The sequence below is a fragment of the Coregonus lavaretus genome, assembly GCF_964263955.1.
Source record: "Coregonus lavaretus genome assembly, contig: HAP1_SCAFFOLD_445, whole genome shotgun sequence".
Lineage (NCBI taxonomy): Eukaryota > Metazoa > Chordata > Actinopteri > Salmoniformes > Salmonidae > Coregonus > Coregonus lavaretus.
The window spans coordinates 336,822-351,405 of record NW_028159343.1 but is presented as its reverse complement, the minus strand read 5'-3'; the positions used below and the strand labels follow the sequence as shown (position 1 = coordinate 351,405).

The window sequence follows — 14,584 nt, the reverse complement described above, 5'->3', positions numbered from 1 at the left end:
CTTCTTACCATAATATACCAGGTATTTTCAAGTCAATATAACTAAACCTACTATCAGTTGATCATGAAACATTAGATTTGTTCAACTGTGTGGCTATGTTATTGTTGGACATGTACCGAAAGCGCAACAATAGGACTCGAACGATTATCACCTTAGCAACAGTAAGTAGTCAGATACAGCATTCCAAATCATTCATTATTTTCCAATTCTAAACCATTTGCAATATGCAAAAATGATTCGGCGCGTTTCTATGAGCAATCCAATGGCATATTTTAACACCTCAACGAAGTGGATTCCACTTCAGGTACCGAGACCCAAAAGTGCGATGATTTACCGCGACAGCGACTCGAAGAGTGTACCGAGACCAGGGGCGGTGTGTTCATTAGGGCGATATGGGCGACGCACTGCCAAACGGGAAAAGGAAGGGATTTTTTTCTAATCAATTATATCACGGCAACAGTAGTTATCAGTGTTCTAATCTAGACGTCTGATCTGCCACTAAATGTCCAATCAGGCTAAAGTCGTGCTTCAAATGCCCCCCCCCCCCCCTTTTGGGGCGATTTCAGTCAGGTTGAAAATCGCCCCAGAAGTCTCTCATAGACTCTCATGTAAAAAAAATTTTTTTCAAATATCAGAGCTTTCAATACAATCTCTATGGGTTTCTGAGGGCTTGCACTTACGCGCTTTCGTCATACGTAACATAACCATGAACGTAACTAAGAAAAGAGCGGGTAGCAGCGTCAATCAATTCACGTACTACTATCAAGATGGCTAACGTTCAGTGCAACTCGATTGTCTCTTTGAAAGAAGTTCACATCAAAGACCATTCAAAACGAGCTACTGGAGTGTATGCTAGCGGTCATGAGGGAACATATTGTGGAGGAGGTGAAGTCGGCGAACTTCGTAGCTATCCAAGCTGACGAGACCACGGACGTTTCTACACAGACACAGCTGGTGCTTGTGCTGAGGTACATAGATAGCAACCACAAAGTGCAGGAGCGCTTTTTTGAGTTCCTTCCCATCTCGGAATCAACCTCAGTCTCAATCGCCAGTGTGCTTTTGGAGAGACTGAACGGTATTTTTGCCGATGACGAGAAAGTCAAACTGTGGTGCACTGGCACTGTACCAGGTTCTCATGAGCTACAACCTCCAGGAGACGTTCTCTGAGACTGTGACTCGGTTGAACATCCTCATAACTACTCCAATGACAACAGCTGAAGCTGAGAGATGTTTCTCAACTTTGACACGAGTTAAGACATTCCTGCGAAATTCAATGGGCCAGGAACGTCTGAATGCACTGGCCATGCTTTCCATGGAGAGGGAACTAGTCCTCAGCATGCCTGATTTCAATGAGAAAGTCATTGACCGCTTTGCTGCATTGAAAGAGAGAAGAGAACAGTTTCAGTACAAGTAATGTAGCCTCTCTCTCTCTTTGTCCCTCCCTGTCTGTCTCTTTAACACACACACGCCCAAATCAGTTCACAGTTGATGTTGTTTAAAATAGTTATTTTTCATTTTAAAAAATAAATAATAATCTGTTCATGTTCATTTTTACAAATCTATACAATTGGCCAGAATATGGTTGTTCATATTTACAAATCTATACAATTGGCCAGAATATGGTTGTTCATTTTTACAAAGCCATACAGATAGCTGTGTTTACCTTTTCTAGAAATTATTTTCAAATTCTGTTTTCAGGCAAAATGTCTATCACTGTTCATTTTCACAAATATATACAAGAGGGCAGAATATGGAAGTCTATAAAAATTTCTTATTACCATTAACTTGCATCAATGTTTTCAGTAGCCTCTATCAAAAGCTCCTGCTTGCTTGTTGTGAATTATGCTCAGGTGCACATATTTCCAATTCAACCATGAGGCAAAAAATGTGGTAAAAGCTCTTGTTGATCCTGCAATTTGAACAAATACCAAGATGCTGTATTTTCAGCTGATATTTCATTTGTTTATGGAAATGCATATTGTTTATGCAGTGTTGAGGAATGTGAAAGAACACCCTTGATTATTTTTACTGTGATAACTTATTTTGCTTTTGTAAGCCAACACTTTTGAGATCAGTCAATAAATGCTTCTGGCATTGACTTATATGCTGCCCCTGTCTTCATGTTGTTGCTGGACATATCTTTTTGAAAATGTGTGTAGGTCACCTAAATCATCAGAAAAATTGCCCCCCCTGAGAATTTTTTCAGGAGCCGCCACTGACCGAGACCCAAAAGTGCAATTTACCGTGACCTGTCGGAGAAAGTCAAGTTCAGTCTTGGTGCTAGACTGCGTGAAACGGGAGAGATGTTCGTTGTGCCCGACTGCCAGCACAATATGAGAATCAGAGAGCTAAAAAAACGCCATGGAATTAGTGGTTGTGATTCCCACAGACTTCCAGAGAGTATGCTACCTGGATAAAGGTAAAATAAATATGTTTGATCTCATTTGCTGGTTTAACTGTTGACATATTTTAATAAGAAATGGGAAGTCGTTGTTAATTAATTTCTTAGATGTATTCATTTATTTTTGAATGGGTTTAATGAAGTTAGAATCACAGCCCTTATAAATCTCAAAAGTAGGCTAGTAGTGACAGGCCCATCATGGTGAACATTTGATTATAGGGTGTTTTCCAGTTTGCCTAATTATCTAATGATGTGCTTGTCTGACCAGACCCAATGTATACTCCACCCAACAGGTGACCTTTATGATGACACCACTATTCACTGTAATGACATGGTCCCTGGAACTACTGTCACCCTGATGATCTGGCCTTACGATGGATGGGCTGAGCTTGTGATAGCTGCAGCTACTGGGGATGTACTCAAGGTGATGTGGCATAAAAGAAAAACCTAGAATAGTGTCAAAGTTGCGTCAATTCAAATCTGGCATTGGGAACAAAAGAGGTCAACACGACTTCTAAGATATACTAGTTATTTTAATTAATGCAAAAACCTTCAATGGTAAATATGATGTTTCGTATATACGGGCTCTTTGAAATACCTCGCAGGGCACTTCAGAGAACTAATCCATTGTTCTAGGTTCTTGCTCAAATACTCTGAAAGAGAGAATTTCCCACCTCTCTGCTGACCAATTAGAGTAGAGACTTGAGCGTGGTTTAGACTTACTCAGCCTATCCGTTGGCGCACAGGCTAGTCCCCCGCCTCTTAGCGCATCCCTGTTTCCAGGCATACGTTCATCATAACAACCTGTCATAGTGAGAAGAGCCAGCTCCCTTAGACACCATTCCTACGTCCAAGGAAGGTTCACAGATCACAAAGAACCAGTATATTCCAGTATCTGGAGACACAAATCCCTATCTCATTTTACCCCCTAAAACAGCTCTTTACATCAATCACAGCTTGCCAGGTGTCACAACCTACATTAGCACAGTCCAGAATGCATTCTTTCTAAGTTAGTCATCCCATCAATTATGAAAATAATAAATCCCCAATAATCCCCCTTTTCACACCTACTAGGGTGTGATTCAAAAAATAAGAAAACACAGGGTGTGATTCATTATAATACAATACAAACAAAAAGAATCACACTTTTATTAATAGGCCATAATGATCCTAAAAAATAAAAACCCTCAGTCCATCTACACCCAACTTGCAAATTGTTACCAGTCATCAAAGAACATCAAACCATAAAACACAGAATTAATAGAACACAAAACATAAGACTATTAAAACATAAAACACAAACAGAGAAGTACATTTTGACTCCCTTTTGACACCCTCTAGGGTGTGATTCCAAAAATGTGAAAGGGAAAATTTAAGATTCCCTCTGTTGACACCATTTATGGTGTCACTCCAAATAACAGTTTGAACAGAATATAAACAACCCTGAGTATAACAGGATATGGAAATTAAATCACATCAAAAAATGTTAATAAACGAAAAATAATAATTTTAACCCTCTATTTCTCCCCTACACCTAACATGTACTGAGTTGGCTACCAGCCACCCAGGAATCCTTTACCTTCACCTCAGGAGGAATAAACAATCACAGTGGTTAGTAAAAACACAAGGTAATAAATGAGCAAAAACTGAAAATAAATGCGTGTATATATTTTACTAGGCAAACCATGGATCATCCAACTTGGTCTCAGAGTCAGTGGCAGAGTCACCCGCAACATCCTGGGCCGGCAACAACGGCATCACTCCTGACACCCGCACCACTCCTACCACTGACTTCCTGAGACAGGGAATGATACAAGCAGCACAACACATCAACAATAAAAACACAATTACTAGGGTCAGAAATCCAGTAACCACCATAGAAGAATACTTACCGAACCAGTCACTTAACCAGGAGAACAGCCCACCACTCCCCACTCCAGCCATGCTCTTCATTTCTGCTGACAACTTATCCAGGCCAACTAGGGCCTTTGTGATGCTCCCGTCCGGGCTAGTATTGTTAGGAATAAACGTACAGCATTGTTCCCCAAACATCTTACACACACCCCCTTGGTTAGCAAGCAACATAGTCTATTTTTCCTAGCCACCCTAGAGGTGGCCTCTAGTTGTTCCGACATTCCAGTCAGGGCAGTGCGTGTGTAGTTAACAAATCGCTGTTGGTTATAATAGATGTAATTTATCCAAGATCGCTGTTTAGCAGCATCTATGGCAGGTCCTATGATTGGCAACAAATGCCACAACCCATCATTCCTGTTGAGTGCCTGGAACTGTAATGGTACTCCCACAGGCACCCCCAACAGGTTAGAGTGGATCTCCTCTCCTGCTGACCATGGGGCACTACGTTTCCCCCGCCTCATTCTCTCTCTGTCTGGGGCTAGCTGGGCGATGCCCAAAAGTTGGTCTGAGGAAACATCAATAATGGTCAGAGGTACAATCAAACTGGCTAATGCACACGTGCCCTGCCAGTCCCCCTTTAGAATCGGGGTTAGTTTTCTATTTGGTCCACAGATCCACCACACATCAGCCACCCCTTTTGTCTGGGATTTACCCTCTACTGGCCAAGTGCTGTTCATAGTTACATTCACAGCACAGTCCCCTGGTGGTAGCCTACCATAGTTAACACCCTTACCTGTTCCAGTAATGCAACTGTAATTACCTCCATAAGCCTGAACTCCTTCAGATGCCTTTTGTGGGGGAACCTCAGGGAAAATCAAACTTAGGGCTTTGCACAGGGTGGTGTTTGGCAGTGAATGGTAGAACTCTTCCAATATGCACTGCCATCCTTCCCCTTCTCCTAAAGCGAATGGGTGGGTTGCCAACCCAGGTCTTGCATGTCCACAGATAACACAATTCTGCCTGACCAGTGTCCTAGCCGTATACCTCATGTATGCCAACCACATATTTTCTTTCCCTTCATAACCAGTTTCTGTCCCCAATTGGTCGCTGTCCATTATATCCCTAACATTAATCACCCGAACGGGGTTTGGTACCTTAGTGGATTGAAGCTGAGCTGGTCCTGGAGTGGTGATGTGGTTCAACTGGGTCTGTCTCTCCCCAGCTGCAGGTTTGGGTGTGACCACGATGGTGAACACACCCATGGTGTCTGGTCCGGATCGTACTGCTGCTAAGGTGTACACACCTGCATCTGTAAGTTTAATGTCTTGGATGGTTAGTAGGATTTCATCGCCTTTACATGCACCCCCTTTTGACCCCTGCACACCCCTTATCATTGAAAACCTAGCTGCTTTAGAAGCATCTCCTATTACATATGGATAGCCTCAACGCCATTCCCAGAAGGTGCCAACATTTGTAATCATAAAATCCCAATTTGGACACCACTTTCCCTCACACAGATAAGTACCTCTCTTTAACACATGGGGATACATTTTGTTACAGTTTTCCTTCTGGTTCCAATTGCAACCAGTGTCCCCAATTCCACTAGCCCTATTCCTCCATGACCAGATCTTACATGGTTCTAGGGACATCACTTGAGATTCCCCTTCCTGTAAGGTAATGACTATATTATGATACTGACTGGATGTCACTGTTCCCCATAGGGCCAGCCCCGCTAGTAACCATAACATCTTCCCCGTCTGCAGCCAAGTCCTGTTGTACTTGATCTAGAGTTCTTCCTGGAACTATATCTTTGGCACAATGTGTTCTGTGGTACCACACGTCTTTCTTACTCGTGTTTACCCTCAGCAAGTGACTTGATACCTCTTTCACCTGAAAAGGCCCTTTCCACCTTGGCTCCGTCCACTTCCTGGAATGCACCTTCACTCTCACCCAATCTCCCACCAGGATGTCTCTGTTCTCGTCAGTGGTTTCAACAGCAGGAGTGCGCACTTCCACCACCTGTTTAGACAATCTTTCAACAAGAGAAATTAGTGCCTGCATGTAGTCTGTATATCTGATTTTTGCAATATCTAGCCTAGGCATACTAAGATTGTCTGCTGGTGGCCCTGGCATTCTGCGTCCTGTCATAAGCTCATGTGGAGTCAAGTGGGTATCAGACCCAGGTGAATTTCTCATTGACATTAGAGCAAGGGGTAGGGCATCTACCCATTTCAGTTTAGTTCCGGCCATGATTTTGGCCATTTTTCGTTTCAGCGATTGGTTAGCTCTTTCTACGAGTCCCTGCGATTGGGGGTGGTATACTGACCCAAACTTGTGGGTGATTCCTAGGGCCTGCTCTACCTCCCTTAGGTGTTTATTCTTGAAATGGGTACCGTTGTCAGAACGGACCATTCGCGGGACCCCGAACCTTGGAATGAGGTCTCGCCTCAGCCACTTAATCACGGCCTTTGCGTCTTCTCTTGCTGTGGGGATGGCTTCCACCCATCTGGTGAATCTGTCCACCATTACTAACAGGTACCTTTTTCCTTCCACTTTGTTGTCCTGTCCCATGTCCGTGAAATCTATGCAAATGTCTTGAAATGGTGCATCAGGTATTGGGAAGCTGCCTATCACTGATCCAAGTGACACTTTGTTGTTGTATTGTTTGCACACTTCACAGCTCTCTGATGTCTCTCTTGCCATGTCCAACATGTGTGGATGCCACCATGCTTTCTCAACTGATTTTACGACACTTTTCCATCCTCCATGAGCCTTCTCATGCTCTTCCCTTAAGATTGATCTGAGGAGTTTTGCAGGTCCCACTGTTTTTCCTGTGTGAGATCTCCAAATCCCATGATGGTCTTGCCTTGCTCCCTGTCTGCTCCATACGTTCTGTTCGTAGGCGCCTGCTGCTTCTTGCAACTGTCTTACTGTGTCTGTCGTCAACTCCTCCTGTCCTTGAGTGGCTCGTTTTGCACCATCTGCTGGGCATTGTATCCTCCTGCATCTTTTGCTGCTTGATCAGCCCGATCATTTCCTTCACGCACTCTGGTGCTTTCTCTGCTGTGACCTTTGCACTTCATTATTGCCACTCGTTTGGGAAGCTGGATTGCATCAATTAACTTCTGTACTTCAATCTTGTGTTTGATGGGCTCATTTGAGCTGGTCACAAATCCTCTCCTCATCCACTGTGGTCCATCAATGTGTGCAATCCCATGTGCATAGGCAGAGTCTGTGTAGATGTCCACATTCTTTCCTTCACTTAGTTGTAGAGCTCTCCTCAACGCCCTAAGTTCAGCTAGCTGTGCTGAAGCTTCATTGGGACCAAGTTTCTCTGCTTCCATTACTTCATGTCCTCCTTCTGTGTCTTGTTTCACCACTGCATAGGCAGCAGTGTTTCCTTCCTTTGGGTCCTTTGACCTGTAGCAGCATCCATCAGTGAACAGGGTGATTTTGTTCTCCTCCAAGGGTGAGTTTTGCAGGTCCATTCGGACTTTGATCTGTTTGGCTGTCTATCCTCACAGACATGTGGTTCTCCAAGACCCATACCATCGGTCATATTGGTTGCTGTTGTCACATATGTAATGTGCTTTGCAGTGATGGCCTTTGTTATGCTGGATTTTCTTTTACTGGACAGTGTGAAAAGTTTGGAGCCTATAAAAGCGGTCACCCCATGATCTGTATTGATTTCAAGTGGATGTCTCATCACAATGTGGGCTGTTTTACCTATAGCTTTTGCAATGGCAGCCATGTGTCTGGCACAGTCAGTCTGTCCTGTTTCAATGTTGTCCAGTTTCGCGCTATAGTAGTGTAACACTCTTCTTTCCCCCTTTTGTTTCTGATACAGAATGGAATGTACATAACCATCCTGCTCAGAAACATCCAAACAGAATGGCGTGGTGTAATCGGGTAAGGACAGTGCTTCAGCCTGTGCCAGCGTCTGTTTGAGTTGGATTAAAGCTGCCTCTGCTTCCAGAGTCCACTTAAGGACTTCTGTGATGTTTCTGTTTCCTGCTTCTCTCAAGATTGCCTGCAGTGGTTCCACTTTAAGGCAGTATTCTGGCACGTGCATTCTGCTATATCCAGTAAGGCCAAGAAATGACAAAAGGTGTTGTACAGTAGTAGGTTTGGGATGTTCCAAGATGGAGGTCCTCTGAGCCACAGACACAGCTTGTCCCTTCCCTGACAGCACTCTTCCCAGGAACTGGACACTTCTCCGACAGCACTGCACTTTCTCTTTCTTTACCTTGTATCCCTTTTTGGCCACCAACAGGAGAAGGGACTTGGTGGCCTGCAAACAAGACTCAGCTGTGGGTGCTGCCAACAGAAGATCATCAACGTATTGGAGTAGTGTCACCCCCTCAGGTAATGTTAGTTCTTCCAAGTGGCTCTTCAGGATAGCGTTGAAGATTCCCGGGGAATCGCGGTAGCCTTGTGGAAGTCGGGAATACGTAAATTGCTGCCCTCTATAGGTAAATGCAAAAAGTGGCTGGGACTCTGGATGTAATGGGATGCAGAAAAATGCATTGGCGAGATCCACTACTGTAAACCAATCTTGGGTGGGTGAAATGTTCTGTAAGGCCAGATATGGGTCTGGTACAGGTCGAACATCTGGTACAGTTACTTCGTTGATTGGTCTGAAGTCCTGCACCATCCTCCATTTCCCAGTGTCACCTTTCTTTACTGGAAGGATGGGTGTATTCCACACAGAACAGGTTGGATATATAACCTGTCCTTTTTGGAGTCAATTCCCCTCGTCTTCTCTTCACTGAGAGGGTATTGAGATTTGTGAACTGGGATAGTGAGTTCACTTTCTTCTCGAATGGAGACAACCACTGGTTCTACATCAACCAGCCCCACATCTTCAGCACTTGTTGTCCACAGTTCCTCTGGTAGTTGATTGAAAATGTTATGAGTATCCGGATGATCAGTCATCTCCCTGCCATGGTAACGTGATCTCCTCACAACCTCTGGTTTTGACACATCATCCACATTGAGTTTAATTCTCCATACTTTATTTCCCTCAAGGAATGCGCTTTCCACGTTGTAACAAGAGGTTTTGTTCCACCGTAGGCAACTTGCTGCCTTTACCGCTGGTCCCAGAGATCTTGCCTCATATCCAAATCCCACGAGAAGGGTAACATGCGGCACAGAATCACTAGGAAGAGCAAACCATTTGTCTGTGAGTACCACGTCTCCATCCATGACCATGCAGCTGGTAGCCACTCCTTCTTTGAGTATGTACATATAATTGCTGGTCACAATCGGGCGCCTATCGTCCATTTCCTCCTCCCAGGCTTCATCATATGCTTCATCCAAGTCCCTGGTATAGTTCATTGTCATGTGCGGAGGGTCCTCAGGTGGATAGTATGCATTTAAGGTCTGTATCCAGGCCTTCCATAGTTGGAACTCTCTGCATACTCGGGGAGCATCAGGGTCAGTATCCATGAGCTTCAGCCAGTAAACATATGCTTCCTCCTCATCTTCCTCGTTTAGGTGTGTTCCCACATATAGCATGTGAGGGGGGTCGGAGAGTTTTTTCATGATTACTGGCATGAGATCATCTATGGGCGTGATGGATGCATGTAGACCCTCCTGGTTACAATAGATACTACATCCCAGTTTGGAAAGCAGGTCCCTCCCCATGAGCCCCATTGAGCATTCCGGGTTGTATAGAAACTGATGGGTAACCTGTTGGTCATCCCATACAACCTCCAATGGAACTGTGTATGGCTTTCTCATAATAGCCCCAGAAACCCCAGAGAAAGCTTGTGTTTTGGTAGTGAGTTGATATGTTGCTTGTACAGAAGACCATGTACATCCTGTATCAATCAGCATATTATGTTGTCTTCCTCCAATCAAACATGTCACTACCGGCTCTGAACCTGGTGGGAAAGTGTAAATGTTGGTGGTGGGATCCTTATGGGTTTCTGGGCAGCTTCATTGGTAATTGTGTTCGTCACCCAGCCATGACATGCTGGGCAGGAAGGCAGCGTTAGGCACTGCTGGGTCTTGTTTTCGGTTCTGCTGTTGTGGTGGTTGGTGCTGCTGGACTGGCATTCCTCCTCCTTGCCAGTTTCCCCATCCTTGCTGGTATCTCGGTGCTTGTCTTCTGGACTGTCCCATGTAACCCCTCCCTCTTTGTTGTCCCTGTCTTGGGAGCTGACAATATCTTGCCTGGTGGCCATGCATCCCACAGTTAAAACACCCTTGGTCAGCGTATCTAGGGGTGTATCCCTGTTGTCGTGGTGGTACATAGGGTTGCTGGTATGCGAGTGCACCATATCCAGGAGGACCAGAAGGTGCCATCATTCCCGTCATTGCCTGTATTACAGCAGTAACTGCAGCAGCAGTATCATTTCCTGGTGCAGGAGTGGTAGGATTAGATGTTGGGGTACTGGTTACCACCATTTGTTTTCCTGGCTTGTCCTCTGTCAGTTGCTTCTTCAGAACCTTTTTCTGAAGTTGTTTGAGTTCATCCTCTTCCTTTCGCTTACCCTCTCTCCATCGTTCCACATGGTGTTGTGCTATCTCGGTAAATTCCGGAATTGATTTTGTGGTGATTGCCACAACTTTTTCACATTCAGCTCGAGCCTGATCCGGGAGTCCCCCCAGGCAGTTTGTCAGGAAGAGGTGTTTCATGGTGTCTTTTCCTGGTTCTTCATTCCACGCTTGCCTCCAGAGGCACTTAGCCCTCTTCATGTATGCTGGTATTGTTTCATCGTCATTCAATGTCAGAGTTCTCATCAGTTCGGGTCTGGCCTGGGTAGGATACTTCCTCCTTATGACATCCCATACGTCACTGCGGTGGGGGTCAAATCTTGTAGCCGACCCCACTTGCCCTCTCAGTCCCCCAGAGGTCATTATCTCTCTGCATTCCTGGTCTCCCATACACCTGTTCATTACAGTAACCATATCACCTATGGTGAGTTCATCCGCTGCTGTGAGACTCTCAAAAGACTTCACCCATCTGTGTCCAGATTCTTCAGGTTGGGGGGGACTTCAGTATTTTCTCAGAACCTAGCCATATCTCTCTGGATATGTGTCAAAGAAACAATACTCAATGGTACCAAGGTTTTAACATCACCTTCACCACAGGTTTACATGTCACAATATTGTGCTTATCTACTCATAATAGTTTCATAATTTAGTTCACTTACATCAGACAGTTGTTTCACAAAATTAATTTGAATAAAGCCAATTTGCAGATCTTTAGTTATTTAACAATAGGTATCTGCTTACCTTCTTTAAGTTGTCCGGACTTTTTGTGAAACACAGTCCAATGAAAGAGATGACCAATGGGCCGGACAGTACCCAGCGAAGTCCCTTCTACCAGATCACGTCGGGGTCGCCAATTGTCAAAGTTGCGTCAATTCAAATCTGGCATTAGGAACAAAAGAGGTCAACACGACTTCTAAGATATACTAGTTATTTTAATTAATGCAAAAACCTTCAATGGTAAATATGATGTTTCGTATATACGGGCTCTTTGAAATACCTCGCAGGGCACTTCAGAGAACTAATCCATTGTTCTAGGTTCTTGCTCAAATACTCTGACAGAGAGAATTTCCCACCTCTCTGCTGACCAATTAGAGTAGAGACTTGAGCGTGGTTTAGACTTACTCAGCCTATCCGTTGGCGCACAGGCTAGTCCCCCTCCTCTTAGCGCATCCCTGTTTCCAGGCATACGTTCATCATAACAACCTGTCATAGTGAGAAGAGCCAGCTCCCTTAGACACCATTCCTACGTCCAAGGAAGGTTCACAGATCACAAAGAACCAGTATATTCCAGTATCTGGAGACACAAATCCCTATCTCATTTTACCCCCTAAAACAGCTCTTTACATCAATCACAGCTTGCCAGGTGTCACAACCTACATTAGCACAGTCCAGAATGCATTCTTTCTAAGTTAGTCATCCCATCAATTATGAAAATAATAAATCCCCAATAATAGTCTACAGCAGTCATACACAGAGACTCTCTATGGCTCAGGTCAATATTGATCATAATAAAAAAAGAACCATCATCAACAAAAATAGGAAGGATTACTTTTATGCTATTCCAGGTATTCCTTAAAGAGGTAGGGTTTCAAGTGTCTCCGGAAGGTGGTCAGTGACTCAGCTGTCCTGGCGTCGTGGGGGAGCTTGTTCCACCATTGGGGTGCCAGAGCAGCGAATAGCTTTGAATGGGCTGAGCGGGAACTGTGCTTCCGTAGAGGTAGGGGAGCTAGCAGGCCAGAGGTGGATGAACGTAGTGCCCTCGTTTGGGTGTAGGGTCTGATCAGAGCCTGAAGGTAAGGAGGTGCCGTTCCCCTCACAGCTCCGTAGGGAAGCACCATGGTCTTGTAGTAACAACATCTCACAGCTGTTATTACAACATGTAGACCTTATTAACTTCACTCTTCCCTTTTTTTAGGATGAACATTTCTACTTTTCACACATAAAAATGACTATTTCCTCTTTATTTCACGTAGCTCAAGAGTGTGATGTCCAAACCAGCACCGCCAAGTTCCTCCCATCCCAGTGCTATGGGTTCTATGGGTGGAGCTCCCTCCTGGCTCTCTCACCGTCTCTTCTCTGCTCTGTTCATCAGTGCCCACCGTGGACACATGCCCGCTGTCCGCTCCCTGCTCCAACAAGGTACCCACCACCGCAGAGGCAAAACATCTGGATATCACCGGCGCACTGGAAAAACCTTGTATCTCACTTTGGGTGATTTTGATCAATTATTCTACATCAATTGAATGTAGACATCCCCCTCAGAGGTGTCATGCCCATAGCGGGCACATGTCAGGTGCCCCCTCAGATTTGTCATGTTAAAGACATTTGCAAAAAACATGTAATAATCTCTGTAATACTATTAGCCACTTAGCAATTTTATGAAGTTGGCTTTAGCTAGCCCAGATAGGTTCCCGATCTCCCAGCTACCAAGAAGCCATTTCAGGCTATCAATCAAGTAAGAGTAATTAGCTTGTCTAACTAGCTTAGCTGGCATGCCTGCTGGCAAGGTTGGTAGACTTTAGAAAAGCAAGCAGTAACTAAATGTACTGAATATTTTACCTAGATTTGAGGAAGAGATGCAGAGAAGCATATTTAGTTCATTTAATAAAAGAACCACCAGTCAGGATGATACAGACAGCTCAAGAGTTATGCTTAGAGATGTAGAAAAATATAGTTTTGTATTCATTTTTTACATATAATTAAGTATAGTGATAATGGCTCTAGATTGCAGGAAAAAGCTGTTTCATGTGTTTGAAAAATGCTAAACTCTTTAATTTATGGACAGAGGACCTGGCAGCTCTTCCTCTTCCACTGGCAGGAGCGGGTGCAGGGCGTGCGCCTCATGCCTCACCTGGACGAGACTGAGCTGTTCGCCCACTAGAAACATGACTCCCAGCTACGCACCTGGCACCGGGGTGCCCACGCCCAGAGATACATGGCCCACCTGCGGCGCTGTAGCCGTGGGGTGGAGGGCAGTGTGGAAGTGAGGCAGCTGGGGCCACTGCAGAACACGGCCATGAGGGCCCAGGCAAGGAGGGCGTGGATGGGGGACGCGTGACCAGAGCTGCAGTTCAAGAACAGGGCGGGTGGCCATGAGCCTGGTCCTGGAGAGCCGTGCACGCAGGATTTTATTCCAGCCCAGCACTAACACACCAGTTCCTAACTACTCTAGATTGAATCGCATGAGCAGTCGGATCATTTGAATCAGATGTGTTAGTGTTGGGTTGGAACAAAAACCTGCTAACAGACAATGTTTCCCCCTTCATAATTTAGTCAGAAGTCGGAAGTTCGCCTACCTCTCCCACATCTGACGTTGAGTAAGCGCTCGCAATGGCTCTGAGCAGTAAGACTTCCTTCATGAAATGAGCAAGAGGCAGACAAGTAGATGAACTGACAATTATAATCAAGATGAACCAGTGAAAATAAAGGTGCAGCAAAAGGGTGCAATTGCATTAGTCAGATGGTGAAATAAGACGTCTGGAGAAACCTGGACAACAGAATGTGACACTGCTTATAGGTGAATAAAATAAACCAGAGAGATACATGAGAACAATATGATAAAAAATACTAATACTGTATGATAAAAGCCAATTCAAAGGGAGTTTAAGACTGGTAAAAGGGGAAGAAAGTACCTTTAAAGCTTAAATGATTGTAGTCATGTGAACTGTTCTATCAAACAAATGCATTGCCGTTGCACCATGGCAGCATATACAGGGGAGTGATAGTAGTATTTATCTTTGATGTATCATTTGCCCTGCATAGAAATGTAGATTTATAGATTTCAATGGTGTCTATTTTGATAGTCACAATACTCTTGTATACATGTCA

At 44.6% G+C, this 14,584-nt stretch overlaps 1 protein-coding gene across 1 annotated transcript; it reads left to right on the top strand.

The window, feature by feature from the left end:
• Nucleotides 1-250: 250 nt before the first annotated feature.
• On the top strand, nt 251-13,814 carry LOC311122982 (ankyrin repeat domain-containing protein 60-like; the record flags this gene model as incomplete). The annotated part of the gene is given in 7 exon segments (XM_084197274.1): nt 251-375; nt 2,225-2,351; nt 2,353-2,419; nt 2,695-2,825; nt 12,730-12,895; nt 13,180-13,211; nt 13,638-13,814. Coding segments are annotated over 7 exon segments (825 nt in total).
• Nucleotides 13,815-14,584: the final 770 nt, after the last annotated feature.